The sequence below is a fragment of the Scophthalmus maximus genome, chromosome 11 (genome assembly GCF_022379125.1).
Source record: "Scophthalmus maximus strain ysfricsl-2021 chromosome 11, ASM2237912v1, whole genome shotgun sequence".
Taxonomy (NCBI): Eukaryota; Metazoa; Chordata; class Actinopteri; order Pleuronectiformes; family Scophthalmidae; genus Scophthalmus; species Scophthalmus maximus.
Window position 1 is genome coordinate 4,177,904 of NC_061525.1, and position 18,990 is coordinate 4,196,893.

The following is an 18,990-nucleotide window of genomic DNA, read 5'->3' on the forward strand; positions in this document are numbered from 1 at the left end:
AAACCAAGTGTTTCAGACAGAGGCTGGAAAGAGGAGCTGCAGGGACGGACAGTCTGAGGAAACTGATACATTTTCTAACCAACTTTTTCAAGTAATAACCCAAGTTAAAATTATGAACCTGAAAATATGCATAATATGTCTCCTTTAAAATCTAATTTGTGAAACAATATTTTCATAGCGCAGATCATAAAAGGAGTAGAATTGAAGTCTCCATTAGCCCTTTTCCAACAAGATACTGAATCTAAGAAGAACCCTTTGTGCATTTATGTTTCCACCACACCTGAAGCCATGAAAATTTTCTGGACTGGACTGTTCTATAAGGCTCTGCCACATGAGCCTTTTTGGCAACTGCTAAAATGCCAGAGGATGTAAATTCTGCCCCTAGTTCCACGAGTCAAGTTCCAGAGTTCCTTGCATTTTTTGGTTCCCTAGAAAAGTTCATATGTGGAAATTCCCTTATAATATACAGTATATGTTTTTGAACATTTATTTCTGTAGTGCTCCCTAATGAATTCAATTTGACCATAATTTCTTGTACAATGAAATATTTACTTTACTGTTGTAAGCATTTTTTTATGCCTTCATTATGGACTTGGCACCAGAGAGCAGACAGGAGGAGAGGGGTGAGAGACAGGGAAGATATAAGGTCTGCCAGTTTCAAATTCAGTCCCAGCTGGAAGAAACACTGAAATGTTTAGCTCCATTTGTTGTGCGGAAAACCTCTGTGTGTGAGGATGGCAGATACGGATGATGCTCTTGACACTAATCTCATTTATTTTGCAGCGATTTACTTAGAATATGATGAGCTGATGAAATTTGAATGCAGAAAACTGATATTTTGTACCCTAGGATCCAGGCAGCTTCCCCAGCGTGACATGGATCGACCTGGGCAACAATGTGGACATCTTCTCCCTGCCCCAGCCCTTCCTGGTCAGCCTGAGGAAGCGCTGCCCCAAGCAGGGCAACCTGCCCACCATCCTGGAGTTCGGAGAGAGTCAGGCCAGCGACCCCCCTGAGAGGCTGAGGGGGCTCGAGGAAGAGGAGGAGACGGACGACACTAACCGGACCGAGAGCATGGGCGAGCTCCGGTCCGAGGTGGAGGAGGAGCTGGACGGAGAGATGGAGATAGAGGAGATGATGGAGGAGCTGCTGGACTTTGACAGGGAGGTGCAGGGAAAGGAGGATGAGGAGGAGAGCATGTGGACCGTGGAGGAGCAGAGGAAAGGGGGGAGGGGGCGGGCGATGAGAGGGGCGGATGAGGGCGGGGAGAAGGAATGGAAGAGGAGAGCGCAGCAGCCGGGGAGGCGGGCAGTGATGGCGGAGGACGATGACGACACGCAGAGCCGCTCCTCCCGCCTGTCCTACTCCAGCCAGTCGCAGCACTCCTCTGGAGCCGTCGAGCCAATGCGAGTGGAGGAGGACGACTTGACCGACCAATCAGACTACTTGACCTGATTGCTGCTCCACTCTGCCCACTACTTCCCCTCCTGTGTCCAGTCTCGTGCCCAAAGTCAAACAGGCTGGAAGGATGTGATCCATAATGAGCATGCCACTCGATACAGAACTCCCTCCACTGATCTGATTTGTCACAAAGGCGTTCAGACACTGGCAGAGTGACAGCTGAGCCCAGGTGACTGTATCATGAGGAGACAATCCCCAGCAGGACGTCCGCTTTATCGTAACTGTCTGTTGTTTCAAGTGCAACTATACTTAGGATCCTCGTACATAGAATAGACGGACTAATTATATCACATGAGGCTTTTATGTATAGAATGATAACCTTTATTCAGGTCCCTCCTCCTGGTAACCCCGGTGATACCTACATGTGCCTGTAACACGTCCCATTACTGGTTGAAAATGTTGAGAGATACAAAGGAGACCAGAAAATATAGGAACGGAGACTCTGGCAAAGTAGTCGAGGCCCCCGAAATCTTTTGAAATGTTCTGTTTGTTGGGGTTTTTAGAAAGAAAGAAAAGAATTGTGGAAATGTTTAAATGTCTCCCTCCCACATGCAGCCAGACGGATGAGAAGATAGCGAGTCAGAAGTCAAGCCTACAGATTCGATGAAATCAGTTGCTACTCAAGGAATGAGCAGATGCACGGTCCTTTTAGAGGAGGAAGAAGTGCACTGAGGATGAAATTAGTCAGCTGAAACCAAAAGAACTAGAAAAGCATTAAAGGCATTGATGATTGCACGAAAAACGGGGGGAGGGGGGACTGTACAACGTGCCTCGTTTTGAAAGGAAAAGGGTTTGGTGGTCTCCTTGCCATGTGTCCCAAAGTCCTGGGATGCCCAGATGAAATATTTAGTAGCCTTTTCCCATATAATCCAGGTCATGTGTCGCTCCGCTGTACTTGTACACTAGTGAGAATCACATGTTTACAGTGCCGTGTCAATATATAGGCCTCAGATATCTTTATATCGTATGTAGCTCTCACCCAGCTAGTGCTTTCCCTCCATGTGTCACTTGTAGTTCATGCGAAGCTTTAAGAAAAAGATGTATTTTTGGATGTACGGTATAAAGTACAGTATATATGTGTATATACATTATGCAGTCATTAAGATTATCATTTCAAGAGTAATACCAAGCAATTCAAGGAATCCTATTTGTTATTTTTTGTTGTCTGGGTTTAGTCCAAGTCCTATGTGTGTACATGTGTTATGCTTCAAACCCGGGGGAAAAAACTGAGCCACGCTCTTCGGTTTGTTAGAAATATCAAAGGCACAGATTGGAAAGGTGTTATTGATATGGATAGGAGGCTTATGTTGAGGCAGAGAAAGACGGGAAAAAAAGCTCATCCTCAGGCAGATGAAAATGAATAAATGCGTATGCGGTATGTACTTTTTCCGGAGACAGCTGTCCTGTGCAAAATTGTTCTCACAAAACATTTTAGCTTTTGGAAGCCGTCAACATGTGTGGCTTTAAAAATGAAGGCTCTTTGTGTTGCGCAGAGGCCTTGCAGTTGCATCACAAAATTTCACACAACCTCGGCTGACTCCATGATGGCAGCTGTACGGAATAATGCCTGACCACGAAACAGCAGACACACTGGGCATTATACAGTATATACAGATATTAGTGTGTATATTATTTTATAAACACCCATTTTTGCAAGAAGTACCTCTCATCCAATGAAAACACCTATATAATGTCGTCTGTGGCTCTGGAGGAGGTTTCCTGAGGCTACATCCATTGTACTACGCTTTCCTTTTTAAAACAGCAACGATCTCCGCCCATTTAGTCGGAGATCCATAAGTCTGTGCTAACTCACCTGAAAACATATGATCATGCGTATACACTGAGCATGAGCGTACCGGTGTAAACAGGAAGCGGACTGTCTACTCTGCTGTTGGTTACTTAGTTACAGTAAATACTACGAACGTGAAAAAATACAATGGTGAAATGTAAGAGCAGGGATTTCTTGTCTTGGGTGGGACTTGTAATTGAAGTAAGTATTACTTTTGCCTTCACCGCTGGTAGTCAAATTGAACAGGTGACTGCATCATCATTTTTTGAACGTCTCGTCGCGAGCAGATTTTCCCAACTTCCCGGAGTAGTGTGGAAGGCAGGCGTAATTGTAGCAGCAGTGATTTAGTAATGTGGATGTAGCCTTGTACTTGAGGCTTTACATTTTTAACAGAAAATCCATTCTACAAACAATGTGTTGTTGCTGCCCTGTCTCTGTGATACTGCCCCCACTGGCCATGTGATGAAATGCATTACGCGGACATGCACCGAGGATGCGCAAAGTCAACACTCCCGGGAAATGCAGGACGCACAAGGTAGCCAAGACAAACGTGTAGATGTCATGACCTTAGAGAGAGAGAGTGAGAGAGAGTATTTTTGAAATATGGACATAATGGCACACATTTTCAGTCTCTGTATGAAGACATGTATCACGTTGCCCCTTTGTTGCTCTCATGAAAAGTGACAGAAATTGTAGTGTAGAGTGAACATAAGAAAATTCAGCAAACAAGTTTAAACCCTGTTTAGCTTTTCACCTCCACGCAGCTCTAGCCAGTAAAAGTGGGTATGAAAGTCATATTGTTGAATTTGGGAGGTCACAGACAAAATCCCAATCTTTGGAAAGGTGTGGTGCGCCAACCTATTCGACCATCTGAGCATTTCTGACAGATTATACTGACGCCTTAAAAGTTAGCTCGGCCTCTGCTGCTTTCATTTTTGATAATTTTTCTTTTCCATCTAGCTTTTTAAGCCATATAATGCTAAATCAGTACCCCGTTAAAATATTGTATGCGTTGCTTATTTATGCAAACAATTATAACAAAGCCATGCGTTACCTGTCCCTTTATGAGCTTTACTTTTCCTAACATCTGTATAGATTTGCACGAGACTTTGTGGAGAGGTGATGAGAATCCAACATGTCGAGCTACAGTGTCTGAAGAATTTCATTGAAACCACATTTTGAGGAGCAAGGAATAATGTGGCGAGTTATAATTCAGCCTGGGATCTACTGTGCAATTACACTCGTCAAGTGTTCCTACTTATGTTTAGAAGAATGAAGAAAATGATGATACTCTAGGTATTTTTAGAAATACAATATAAAAACAAAAAATCTGGGGAATTTTGCAGTAACAACATGTTCCATATCATGTAATATAGAGTAAAATGGTGATATCACAGTCACATACTGTTTTCCTGTCTTAAGATTAGCCATGATCCACCTTGACCTACATGTTGTATTTCTACATGGCTTTATAATAGATAACACCTTCCATAGCTGTGCATATGTGAGCAAGGTTATGTTATGAAGTGCTGCAGCATCTCTTGCCATGTACTTATTCCAAACAAACGGTGAAGGAGAGGACGTGATATTAAACCCCTGGAGTGTGGCTGTAGCTTCTCTGGTGATGGCACCTGTAAAATGTAACCTCCACCTCTTTTGTATTGTATATTGTATGTTAATAATATAAAAAAATAAGGTTAATTCATGCTTTGCGAATAGGATACCAATTTACTTAAGAGTGTAATCCATTTCTCATTTCCTCCATCATTCGCTGTTATTAGCGCCCTAGTTCTCGTCTTGTTTTCTGCCAGTTGGTATTTTATCAGTACCTGATTCATACGACCAAATTACGATGTAAATCACAGTCTGTGTTATAAAGTGTTACCAAAGTAGCCTCTTCATCCCTTGTGTGTTATTTAAAGATTAACGTCTAATTTTAGGGAAAAGGGCGTGATCAATGTACATCTCTTGGTAAGTGTTAATGTCACTTAATTTGAAAAACTGAATTACATATAAGGATATTTTTAAAATAATGGATAACACGAGTACTCTGCAAAACGGGGAAAAAAGGGCAAATAACAAATTAAAAGTAAACTAATACAGTTTAAATAAGTATGCACGGACTATTCGAGAAAACAACTGTGCTTGAATAAAAATCAGCCTCATTTTTTAGGTACATTGAAGAATATTTATATAATAACTTGAAAAAAATATTCAAGTGATCTAAGCCTACGAGTCCATGAAAAGCCTTTGCAACAAGGCCTTTTAAACCTGCCTTGCATGGTCTCAGGAAGATATCACGATAACAATAACGTGACAAAACGCAGACGTTCAGTGGCGTTGCACTTGAAGCTCGTTACACAAGGAAAATTCCCTTTAATTCACCTTTTGCATTGAGCTAATCCTGCATTGTCCCTGCAAGATCGATTTCATACACACACACACACACACACAATTATTACAACAGATCCTTTAAGCAGAGAGCAGATGAGCAGCGGTGCTGTATACAATCACTCCATTAATGTGAGACGGAGGGAGAGTGTCTTTGTAAACCACAGCGATTATCAACATTTGGCGCCATTGTGTTAAAGGACAACGCATACTGATTGTTATGATTGTGACCTTACCATTTGTATGCCGTTGTACGGTTTGTCAAGAGTGCATCACTGCTTTTGAAGACAGAATACAGTTAGAGGTTTGGGTCCAATTCTCAGGGTCACACTGACTCCTATTCTCAGGTTTACTGTGGTTTTCTGCTTGATAATGTAACAGGACTCCTTCTGCCTGCAGAGAGAGAGAGAGAGTTAGTGAGGGCAGTGGAGATCAGAGGTACGGGTACATGTTTGTTCCTGTGTTGACGCCATGCGCTTGTGTGCTATTAATGTCAAAGTCGCTGCAAATCAAAGCAACGAGATCCCATCTGGAATAAGGGCGATGTATTAGACAGACGTGGACCGTTTTGGTGACCTTTGACCCGCCACTCATTGAGCCACCTTTGATACGAAGGATTCACTGCAGTTTGATCTTAAACGGATTGACGTCTGACTGGAAGACATCAACTCCTGCAGAAATCTTCATAGGGATGCCACACAAGTGTAAATGGACATCTGTCTTAAAAAACAGTCCCTCGGTTACATTTTTAGAGACATAATACCGTTTCAAAACATGTCCATGCCGACAAGAATAAAGTGTATGAAGATATTGCAAACTGACTTCAACCCCTTCTGTTGGTAGCTGTTGAAATGAGAATACTGAACAAAAAAGAACACTATATTCACAGCAATCATTGTAGCCACATTTCTATTGTTTTTGACCGCTCCTTTCACATGTTACAATGAGACTTGAGATTTCCTTGATAGGATCGGGGGGGGGGGGTCAGTAAGCCTGCAGATAAATTGCGTGCAAATAGAAACGCAATTAATAGGAATCCAAGGGCACAAGTGTCTGTGGCCTTGGATGTTCTCTCTCTCTGTGAGTCGTTCTTCAATTTGTATCTCTATATATGTGGTATAACTCTGAATTACTCTCTATACCGTATCCTACTCTGTTACTCTACCTTTACCAAAAGCTCCCGTAGATCTTTGATTTTCCTGCCACTTCTCTAAGATGATACATATCGATTGTTCTGCATATTTATGTGACATTGTAAAAAAAAAATTCCGTTGGATCTTGCCAATAAATTCTGTGATACAAAAAAACCCATATCCTGCTGGGTTTTACTTTTGTGTTTGCATGTGACGACTGCTCCGGATCTGCTATACCCACAGCAAATGTTTGGATTGTATAGGTGTCAGCTACACCTACCACCACAATCTCTTCTTTCACTTTGCCTTCTTTATTCCTTTTTTTGGAAAAACTACTAACTGATTTCGTTTTTCATCTTGCAATATATCTGTACACCATTCTTTCATATGTAATAAGAACTCAGCCAAATCAGTATATGGGGTGGGATTTTAGGTTGCCTTGGTGATGTGTTCATCAGTGGTTCACTTTAACCCATTACACCTGATGATCAACAGTCTTTCAAGCCCAATATTAAGGAACGTCGCACTGATCAATCCTTGTTTTTTTCAGACAACACCCACTGGCATATCTCCATGCAAATACATGATCAATGTATATCTGGGATTTCTGAGAAACACCATAATGACCAAGGGTCACAACAGAAGAAAGAGAGGGGTGACCCTTTTCTGATCAGACAGGTTTATAAGTTGCAATAAATAGTTCTTATTAATGGTTAATTCAAAATTTTCTAATGATTTATGGAGAAGCTACGAGTTTACATTTTCTATTTGTGTCAATATAACAATCTACATACGAACCTCTGACAGTGCCAGGTTTCCTGGTATCAGTAGTAATGCTAAGCTATGTAAGTCACTCAGTAGCCTTACTCCTGTACTCAACACAGAGACATGACACTAGTATATATGGTCTCATTTAATTCTTGGTTGGAATTAAGCAAGGAATAATATATTTCCCAAACTATTGTTGAAATTTCAATAGTTAACCATAGAAATTTGAATCCGGACGCCCTGTTGCTCTTTCCTAGAAGACCAGAGTCAAGTAAATTGTTGCAAGGGTCTTTGTGATGAATAAAGGAGTTTAAAACACACGCGTGCGCACGCACACACACACACACACACACACACGACGAGAGAAAAGCAGCGGTACCCTAAACTTTATTCCAATTGATTGATATATATATATATATATATATATATATATATATATATATATATATATATATATATATATATATATATATATATATATATATATGATGATTTATAACTGATTTATAATGCATTAAAATTATTTGGCAAGATTAGCAAAAGCAATAGTTACAAATAAATCCTTGTGCTACCTTGTGATCCACAGCATTGTTGTGGTTCATACTGTATTTTGATGGTTCTAGTTCTGTGCAGAAGTCCCTTGGTTTCTATCCGTAAATAGAATAACTTTTGTATTCATTTTCATTGTTACATTATTGTGGAAAACGGCGCGGTCCTTGCCTGACATCTAGTGGCGACATTAACAAAGTGCAGACCAGCCCGTTATTTACTAGGGCTGCGTGCACTTTGACATGGGAAGGAGAGGCGAGCTTCTGAACGCACGCGAGGTGCATGTGTCCGCAGAGCGATTGCAGCAGTGCAACACATGTGTCGCAAAAACGAGGCAAACTTTACACGTGATTTCGGAACAGCCCACTTAAACATGACGGACGGCGCCGTCAAGTCAAACAGAGACCACCACAACCGGAAAGGGCTGTTTACTGTCTTTATCTCCAAAATAAAATAAAAATATAATTAGCACAATAATGATATCACACAAGGCTATTTATTGAATATCAAACAACACGATCGTAATATGTCAAGATTCACTAAATGCCATGTAGATTTGTCCTGGTAATCATAAGCCCGCGTGGTTATGGTCAGGGGTTAACCCGCAAAACGGAAGTCCTGCGGCACATTTTTTTTTTTTTTTTTACAGCTTGACACCGCACGAGCGTCTGGCGCCCACGATTATTGCGTCACATCCGTCGAGGCTGGTTCTTTTTTTGTTTTCCCGTATCCGCCATTTCAGTTTTTGAACTTAGTTGTCATCGGCCGCGGCGTTGTAGCCGCAAATTCCGCTGCCGCACCGTCTGGCGCGACTCGCAGAGCCCACGCACTCCGTCCCGCACACCAAACCCGAGTGCCTTTGTTGGGCTTGCCCCCCTCTCCACACCAGCGGTCGAGCTTCTGCGTCGGCGAGTGGACGTCCAGACGGCCGGCCGCGGATGTCGCCCGTTCGCCGAACGTGCTCTAGGCGCTGAAGTTTTTTTTTTCTTCTTCTTCTTCTTCTTCTTCTTGTATGAGTTGAAGGCTTCGCCTGCGGACGACGGGCGGGAGAGCAGGGGAAGGCCCGGTGCAGCCTCGCCTTCGGACTGGTGGCCATGGCCGGGAATTTCGACGCGGAGGACCGCGGCAGCTGGTACTGGCGTCGGCTGAGCAGGCAGGAGGCTGTGTCCCTGCTGCAGGGGCAGCGGCACGGCGTGTTCCTGGTGCGCGACTCCATCACCAGCCCCGGCGACTACGTGCTGTCGGTGTCGGAGAACTCCAAAGTCTCGCATTACATAATCAACAGCATCAGCAACAACCGACAGTCCGGTCCAGGTGAGATCACGGGGGGGGCTGGGTTGGGGGGGGTGATGTGACCATTCTTGCATGACTTGCACCAAAAGGCGATGCGCAGTAGTACACCCCCCCCCCCCCCCCCCCCCCCCCCCCCCCCCCCCGCAGGCCAGACACCCCCAAACACGTGCCTCGTAATGAAGGCAGACATGCCTCCGATCACGACCGATCGATAGATGCTCCACTGCCCCGCCGTTTCAAGACATGGTGGACATGCCCGCCTCCCCCCCTGCGATGGGCCCGGTGTTAGTGTGAGTTCTGGACTGGTTCGCCATTTAAAAAAAATGGGTCCAATTCCCCAGCCGACCCGTGAGGGATGTTTAAAAGTCTTGTCATTTTGCCAGGATTGAAAAAGGCTTCGACCAGACCTGTGTGAGGACTGCCACAGAGTGTTTGTTGCGTTTCCTCGTGAAGGAACAAAATGCTAAATAAGGAAACAAAAGCGTCTTACTTGTCAATCTGGAAACCACCGTCTCGTGTACATGAACATACTTCGCATGTGACAGATTTGAACGCGTATGTAGTGGTTACAGATGACATTTGTCTTTCTCACGCGTCTTCCATCCTTCCTTAATTTCCCCTTATTTTCACCAGGTTTGGTTCTTCCGAGGTTCCGTATCGGTGACCAGGAGTTTGACGCTCTCCCAGCCTTGCTAGAATTCTATAAAATACACTACTTAGACACCACCACCTTGATAGAACCCATCAACAAGTCCAAGTACACCTCCTTCGTCAGCGTCGGCCCCGGCGGGGGGCCCCCGCCGCGCCTGGAGGACGAGTACGTCCGGGCACTCTTCGACTTCCCGGGCAACGACGAGGAGGATCTCCCGTTCAGGAAGGGTGACGTTCTCCGGGTTCTGGAGAAGCCGGAGGAGCAGTGGTGGAATGCCCAGAACTCAGAGGGCCGAGCGGGGATGATACCAGTGCCGTATGTGGAGAAGTACCGGCCGGCGTCTCCGAGTTCAGCGGCGGGGCCTGGCGTTCCTGGGGGACCGCCGGGAGGCATGGGGATGCTAGGGAACTCTGACGGATCTGTGGCTCCGCCCAGCACTCCGCTTCTGGGAGACCCCAGCCAGTACGCCCAGCCCACCCCTCTCCCAAACCTCCAGAATGGACCTGTGTATGCCAGGGCCATACAGAAAAGGGTGCCCAATGCCTACGACAAGACTGCCCTGGCCTTGGAGGTAAATATGGATGTGTGTCGTGTTTTTTCCTTGAGTCCACTCTTAACATGTGCTGGAGGAAAGGAGACGTTTAGCAAAGAAGGATGTAGGACCAACCCTGCTAGCTTATCAAGTCTGAGCGTACATTCTTTGGCGTCCTTTCCTATTGTGGTTTCGATCATTTCTTCCTCAGTACTTGTTGAGCAGGAAGCAAGGTCAGAAAATGCTAGTTTTTTTAAGACAATCCATAAACATAATGATATCTCTTCTTTAGAGATCAGTCCCCAGTGACACTACAGTTTGTAAAGTCTGTCCATAATGACTATTAACTCAATGGCTTCAACTTTCAGCGCTCAGCTTGTTTCTGCGGTCAGGGCCCCGTTTAACCCAACAGTAAAAAGATGAAAGGGTTCCCAAATATGAAAATTGCCAATAAGCACCACTCACGGTAGCTGGACTGTTGCGCTGTCCGGAAGCAAGAGCAAGGCTCCCATGGAGCAGGTCGTTTGGGGAAGGAAATAGTTTATGTTTGGGAACAGGACCATTTCCTCTAGTCTCTTGTGAAGCCAGGAGTCCAGCTGAGCCGGGAGTTTGACTGGGAGACGGAGCAGTTGCAGCATTTTTCGTGTGTCTCTCCTTCCCTGCGTGACACCACTGATACCAATATTGATCCCAGATATGTATTTTCTAAACTGTGCCGTCATTTCTCTTTGCTGCCGTTTGGAGTTTGCTCAGCTACACCTGTCGTAGATCCTGTGTACTGTATGAGCTGGTTTGCACCACTCCCTCCTCTGAAAGACTTGTCAGGCTTTGACCTATGGCGGGCTGCATGTTTTCACCAGTAGTGACTTAGCACAGTGGTACTGGACAGTTAATAATTAGCTCAAGTTTCCTTGTGTCTTCCTCCAGAAAACCCACTGATTGTGACGCTCTCTTTTATCTTCACCGCCTGAAACTAACTTCTCATCATCCACGCACGCACGCATAATCCCTTTGTTTCAGGTTGACAACTGTTTAAAAACTAATTCAGATCTGTGGGGAAATCTGTGCAAGAAGTTGCAGATAAATGCAGCGACAATAATTACACAAACACCTCTGACAGAGACCTTTAGAAATCCTCGAGTAAAGTTGTGCTGCATCGATTGTTTGGGCTTAATAATAAAGTTATCAGTTTACATATGGTAAAAACAGAGAACAGCAGCAAATCTTCACATTCAAACAGCTGGAACTAGGTAATATTTCAAATATTTTTGGTTGAAAAGCAGTTTTCAGATGAATTCGAAGCGATGAATCTCTTTGCCGTAGCATGACAACTACCACGTGAAGCTTTTAGTGTTGAGCTTTTTGTAGAAGCTGTGGCGAAGAGGTGTGGGATCAGCTGTGTGGTAATTTTGAGGCCAGGGCTTGTGGTGGTGCTTTACTATTGCATCATGTAGTTTGTGGTATTTAGTTTCTCACCATATTCTGTATATACTGGAGCCAAAGTAGCACAAACAAATAAACCTACTCAGTATTGAGTGATCCAGTGCCATAACAAACAGCTGTGATCCCTATGTGTCAAATGGCCATGGTTTGTTGCATAATGATGACGGGGTTTTGCAGATATAGACAAGGATGTCCTGAGCCAATTCTGTGGGACGACATGTGAGGCAATCAAGACTTTGCTTTTAGTGCATTGGTACCCGCTGCATGAAGCAATTTTTTAATCCCCAGATCATTGTACTCCTGGTAAACCTACTGTACAACAAAACAAAAAAAAGGCACGTTTTTCTTTCTATAATGCAACACTATTGTGGAAGAGTGACACACATAACCTACAGCAACCAGCAGTTTTAATTAAGGAAATCCACTAGCAGCAGCAGCAAGGCATGCGCGTGTCGCCGCTTGGATTAAATGTAATAAGAGCTGAAACATATGAACAATGTCAAATCAAAATCTTTTCTCACATGTGCTGTTGTTTGCCTTATGTGATGGTGGACTCAATATCTTTGGGTTGGACGTTAAAGTTGCACAGTTCTCTTCCTGTACATCTTACATTACAACCTTCAAACTGTGTCAACATTTTGTCTTTAAACGCAGTGCATGAAAATCACTGCTTCCATCAGATAAACGTTATTGATTGCCCAAACTAATTTCAAAGTCATTCTAAAGTTGACCTGAACATGTTGACCCCTGATTACTAAAGTTCATATGGTTCTGTCTGGGGGGGAAAATCCTGTTCTTTGAGATAAGATTTCAGCCGGCAGATGTTATTGGTCAGATTTTTTAAAAAAGCACTGAAAAGACGAAGCTTGTTTTTTAAAACCTTTTCTCAATTTTTTATGGAACGAACAATTGTTTGAAAAGAATCAGCAGATTAGACACCAATGAAAATGATAATTAGTTCCGGGCAAACACACACAATATAAATCAATGCAGGGCAGTGTACTGTATAAAATACTGGAAAGCAGGAAACCACTTTAGGAGAGGTGTTCATCTGTACGTATCTTAATCTTCATCTTTACGTATCTTAATTGCGTCACTTCATTTGATGTAAGGTGTGCCGCTGCTTTAAGAGGTACTACGTTATATGTTATACAAACGCTGCGAGTTACACATTAAACACGTTTGTCAGGACTGGTACGTACCAGGTTATCAAGCTGATGATAAATGGCCTGGAAGAGTCGTTCAGTCATCACTCTCAAAAGATCTGAACTTTGGAACTGACTGTTAGTCCTTGTTTGCACAGGTTCAATGACACAGGAGCAGCCACCACTCCTCTCCATGTGCAAGTCGACCGTAATCGTAAACACTTCCTCCTGACAGCAACGGGTTCGTGTTAGCAAAATCGGATGATACGAGCCATTTACAGACATATTGGTGTCTGCATTTATGTCTGCCAATTTGAAAACTATTGTTTACACAGTCAACAATGCAATTTTTTTGTTTTCTTTATTTACATTAAAGCTTGTGGTTAAACTGTGAAATATCAAGCCTCAATTACATGGCTTTGTCATATAGGTTGGATAATGATATCTTGACAATCACTGGCCAAGGATTCTTTTTTAAATTTTATATAACAGCTAATGTATTGGTATAGGAAATGTTTTACTACCCAATATCGGGATTGGCTCAAGTTTTCACATCACTGACTAATCTGTTTTCAATGGTTTTCCGATCGTTGAGTCTGAAATGCTGAGCACAGATTTCCAACACTCTAGGTGGCTGCAACAAGTTCCTCGTTTTCCTCTGGCCGACAGTCCAGGATGTTCCACTTCAGCGCTCCGACAATAATCAGTCAATTTAGTGGTTCAATCATGCAACCACAAACTCATGATTATTGATATCTAATTGGAAATCTGATTAATCGTTTCAGATCTGTCTTTTCTCTTGTTTCAGCCTCTCGGATGAGAGGATTTTGGTGTTTGTTGTATCTTTCAGCTTTTGACTGTTAGTTGTGGACAAAACAAGCAAACTGAAGATATGAACATGGCTCATTTCTGACAGAGAAATAATAAACTATGACTGATTAATGGATAATGACAAATCATCAGTTGCAGGTGTATACCATTAAAAATAACATAAAACTGCGAATCCTCACATTTATAGAGAGCTGGAACAGGTGGGATCGCTGCATTTTGACTTGCTAAATAACTGAAATGATTTATCGCTGATTATGTTTCCGTCAATTGATTAATTCTTTGAGAGGACAGTGGGTTATCTTCATGTTGATCAGTTTCACTTCTGCTGTAGACATTTCTGCACTCACACACTTTCCCTCCCCCCCCCTCCAGGTGGGCGACATGGTGAAGGTGACCAAAATTAACGTGAACGGCCAGTGGGAGGGGGAATGTAAAGGCAAACGTGGCCACTTTCCCTTCACACACGTCAAACTGCTGGACCAGCACAATGCCGAGGACGAGCTCAGCTGAGAGCGGACGGCAACCCGGACACTAGTATTAGACCCTTCCTCACCCCCCCCCCCCCCCCCTTTTCCTTCCTCTTCCACACACTCACCTGCTCTGTTCTCCCCCCACGTCTGCTCCAGCTTTTACCTGCACCAAGTACATTTTCAGAGAATCACAGAGAACTAAACAAACAGACCCTCGTTGGACCCTTGTTATACACACCCTCCAGTTCTACCCTTGTGAATAATCATGCCTGCCGTCCTCCGCTACCTGCTCTGACCGACTGACTGACTTCAGAATGGGTCATATACTCCACGGTGGAAACAGAAGATGCACAGTCTCCTGCTCTGCGGGCATGGCAACACTGTTTGTACTCCCCCTCGTCACGTCCCTGCTGTGGACGCCTTATCAACACTCGCTCCTCAGGAGACTCCTCGCCACACAATTCAGCCATTTCCTCTTCCTGCATTGTAGCCAGTAGATAATGATACTCGGCACTGTCATTTCTCCCCCTCATCCTTCACCATGTTTACGCCTGCTGCATTCATGTCAGATGGGAATTCAGTAACAAGTTGAAGAGTGACCACACATTTTAAATGTTTGTGTCTCATTTGAAGCTGTTCTGGCACCAATATAGAAACTTGTACTGACAGTTTAAAAGAATATTTTGACATTTTTGGAGACATGCACTCATCTGTCTGTACAGTGAACACGAGGCTACCGCCTGCAGCTAATTATCTTAGCTTAGCATGAAGACTGGAAGCAGGAAGAAATGACTCAAAATCCACCTATCACCACCTTTAAAGCTCAGTTACGCCAACCAACCACCAAAGTATATTCAGACAATTCACAACGTTATGGGGACGTATTCGGTTGGGAGCAGTTGCCAGGCAACCAATGGATATTAAGTCGCTCCACCCGGCCAAGAAATAGTCTAGCACGTGATCACCTATGAAACATCAAATTGTTGTTTTTGACCTGCTGACACTCGGGAGGTTCTTTTACCCGGACCCCCCACTTCCAGTCTTTTTGGTAAACTAAGCTAACTGCCTGCTCTTTTTTATCGTGCAGACAAGGGAGTGGTATCAATCTTCCGTCTAACAGAAAGACAAAAAGAAAGCAAACAAGAGCATTGCCCAAAATCTCCAGCTATTCTTTTGATTCTGATCTGCTTGTTTCAAACTTACAGTACATGCTTGTAATGAGCAAATCAAACTTGACATGTTCCCACACACAGGCTACACTTATTCTCTGTAACGTGCCATGACAGTGTTTTTTTTCTTTCTCCCCCACATTTGCCCTTCATTTTTCCACACTGGTCTTTCCTCAGTGTTGTTATCTTTATCCAGGAAATGAGACATATGGGGTTGTTGAAGGTATTCGTTCAGAGCTCAACACCTAATATTTAAGTGGCGTTAACTAGACAGAGCAAAAATCGCTGACGTGCTACCTAAGTTGAGGGGAATGGCATTTTCGTAATGCATCTGCTTTTGTTTTTATAAGACATGAATGCAGCATTATTTGGGTCATCTCAAGACTGTGTGAGGGACACGGGCAGTATGACTCAAATCCCTGGACGTCTGCAGCGTTTTATCACTGGGAAAAAAATGAAGAGGGAGAATATCACATCTCGGAAAGAACTGAAGAGGTGCGGTCAACTGGAGGTGTGCAATTCTCAAGGAGCAGGTGAAGGACTAGTCCAGCATCCACCCCTCATGCCAAATAACACAAGTGAGTTGAGACAAGCAGCTAGTTGCGACTTCATGCAGACACAGTCACGGAGCAGGCCGCTGCGGTGAAGCTAGGAAACCGGTGGAGAGGAGGGCAACACTACATTTAACCTCTATCCACCTCTCTGCTCACCTCAGCCCCCATCCACCCATCACCTGCGGCCACCAAGTACCACCAAGTAGTCTTTTTGTAAGAAGAAAAAAAAGGAACATATTGTTATGAAATGATGTACTATGTAATTATCATTACATGCTAAAATATTATTTTGTTGTAGTTTTTTTTTTTTTCATGGCTGCGTTTGACTGCAGGGAAACTGTTTTCAATGTACACTGAACTCTGCAAAGTGTTGCAAGGGAGTGAGGGGCTGCTGGTGCAAGATAAAATGACTTGGGGGGGTGGGGGGGTACATCTGTTTGCCCCCAGCCATCACAATACTACTTGCTCTAATTCTGCATCTGATGTACATGAAGGAAGTTGAACCGAGCGAGCTTGGGCCGCCCACCATTTTAGTTAGTAACGTCGTCGTATATTAGCACTCTCCATTCCGCTCACTGAGTAGACCTTAGCCAGACAGATCGCTCTGTGTTCAGATCTCGTCAAATGTGTTGCAAGAAAAGACAAAGTGGTATTTGGTACATGTTTTTAACCTATTCATAATCTTGCTGCCACCTTGCACTATCTTGTTCTTTCAATCCTCGGGACCGTGAGCCTTTGTTCTTCCCCTGTGCTTATTCCTTTGCCCCTCCTTTTTATTTTTATTTAAAAACCTTTATGATGCACACACCAACATGGACTTTTTTCTTTCTTTCACTGTCTTCTCTCTGCCCTCCATTTCAGAATTTTGCCAAGAGATCATGCCAGTTGTTTTGTATTACAGACTGCCTTTTTCTCCCGAAGGGGTCGTTTTCTGTTGAGGTTGAATCAATCTACTTTTTTTTGACACCTGACAATCATCACCCACTTTAATCATCAAACATAAACTGGCTTGGATTGAAGCAGGCTGGATGTGCAGCTCAGACATTTGCTGAAGTGAACTTGCTCCACTTTGAATTTGATCTGTGAGAACCTGCTGTTTCTCCCAAGTGAAGGGTTCCTCTCGGATGTCACGGTACAGTAGCCCTGGCCAGCGCTGCGTGCCACCCTTAGATGGCACTGTAGCAACATCCAGAAAGATGGGATCCTTCAGAAAAGCCTATTCTGCCAGTGGTTACGATATTAAAGGATATGAAATTAGATTTTTGACAGAATGCACTTACTGCTTTTACCCCGAGTTTGCATTGATTCTATTCTCCCCTTTTTATGGTTTAGTTTCCTTGACCTTACAGCTTTGCCTGACTAACTCTGTCCTGCTTTCACATTCTATTTTCAACTTGGCCAGATTCCAAACCCACGTTTAAAGATTTCCGGTTACAGAAAATATTTAGCTGACTTCTTGGAAAAAAATCTGTGGTCTAGGAAAGTGACATTTGTGTTTACTGCCTTTTTTTTTTTTGGTGGGCTTACAGTCCGTTTTTAGCCATGTAGTTGCGATCAAATCAAGCTTCTTTGTCACTCACCCTGCACATGGCAAGTGCTTCGCTACATAAATCATTATCTTATAAATTTTGTTGCCAATGAAACCACCAAGAAGTATTTTTTTAGTAGCCCTGCATGAAGTCATTCGTTTCCTTTCACAAAAAGGAAGGGGTGTCAAAATGCCAGTGGAAATTGTGTTAATATAAAAATGTGCCATTTTATTATAACACTATATTCTTTCAAGACAATTGAAATTACCTTATTTTCCGTAGCATGTAATGTGTTAATATACTAGTAAATAAAGTCAAACCCATGACAAATGATGTGTGTAATGTATTGCGAGCTCTTTCTATGCTTGTGAAATGCAGGTGCTCCTGAGTCTTTCTAAGACTTAATAACAGCTTCCACCTGAAAACAAGAAATGCCACTTTAATCTGTTTAATTCTTACTGTTGTAACTGTACAATTCATGAATAATGACTCTTACCCTTCATGCTGCACATGCCAGTTGCCTAGCTACAGAAACCATTCATACTAGCAAGATATATTTTTAGAACACTATGACGTGGTGACAATGTACAGCACAAGTGCATCCAAACAATTTTAACAGTATGTGCATCAGCCAACGGGGACTGCCTTGTGCTGTTAACAAGAAAACTGCAATGCCAGCTCCACTGGTTTGATAAAAACAAGTGTGTAAAAATATGTTATTTTCTAACAGCAGTTTCAGCTATTGAGATGCACAAACTAAATGACTGTAAATATACATTTAAAGTACACTATTACTAGAATTAAAATGTATTTTAAAATTGCATTTGTAAATTATAATATACTTGGCTTTTGCTTATTTTAGTGTTAATTTAAAGGTAATTGGAAGTGGGTGTTTTATTTTATGGTTGACACAAGGGAAATATGGGGAATTTATCAATGATTAAAGTGCACTTGAAATGTAAATTTAAGTTAGTCTGTTGGTATTCACTTTTAAATAGACCATTTGAATGAACTTGAGTGTAAGGTAGTGATTTATTGTGGGGGGGTTGCTTCTTTTTTCATTAACAATGTAAATATGCAGAGGACTACGGAAGATTATTAGGGTCAGGCATAAGAAAAATAAGATTGTTTTTCATTTTTCATTTTGTGAATAAAGGCAATATGTCGAGAATAAAGTCAAATCCAGTTAGAGGAACGACTGACAGCTGTGCAAGGTGCCAGAGCGTTACATCCTTCGAGTGTTGGTGTAACCAATGAGTAACCACAGATGGATGACGCGTC

General features: G+C 43.0%; 2 protein-coding genes across 2 annotated transcripts in view; both read left to right on the forward strand.

The window, feature by feature from the left end:
* The window catches only part of lrrc75a (leucine rich repeat containing 75A), a 46,137-nt gene extending 40,986 nt beyond the window's left edge, over positions 1 to 5,151 (forward strand). Inside the window, exon 5 of the mRNA XM_035623692.2 lies at positions 850 to 5,151. Within this exon, the coding sequence (XP_035479585.1) occupies positions 850 to 1,455 (606 nt within the window). The 3' untranslated portion in view covers positions 1,456 to 5,151. The remainder of the gene's footprint in view (positions 1 to 849) is intronic.
* A 3,459-nt stretch (positions 5,152 to 8,610) lies between these two features.
* crk (v-crk avian sarcoma virus CT10 oncogene homolog) lies at positions 8,611 to 18,042 on the forward strand. Its single transcript, XM_035623574.2, has 3 exons — positions 8,611 to 9,405; positions 10,018 to 10,607; positions 14,360 to 18,042. Exons 1-3 carry the CDS (start codon positions 9,186 to 9,188, stop codon positions 14,495 to 14,497), a joined length of 948 nt encoding a protein of 315 aa, XP_035479467.1. The 5' UTR covers positions 8,611 to 9,185; the 3' UTR covers positions 14,498 to 18,042.
* The last annotated feature ends 948 nt before the right edge of the window (positions 18,043 to 18,990 follow it).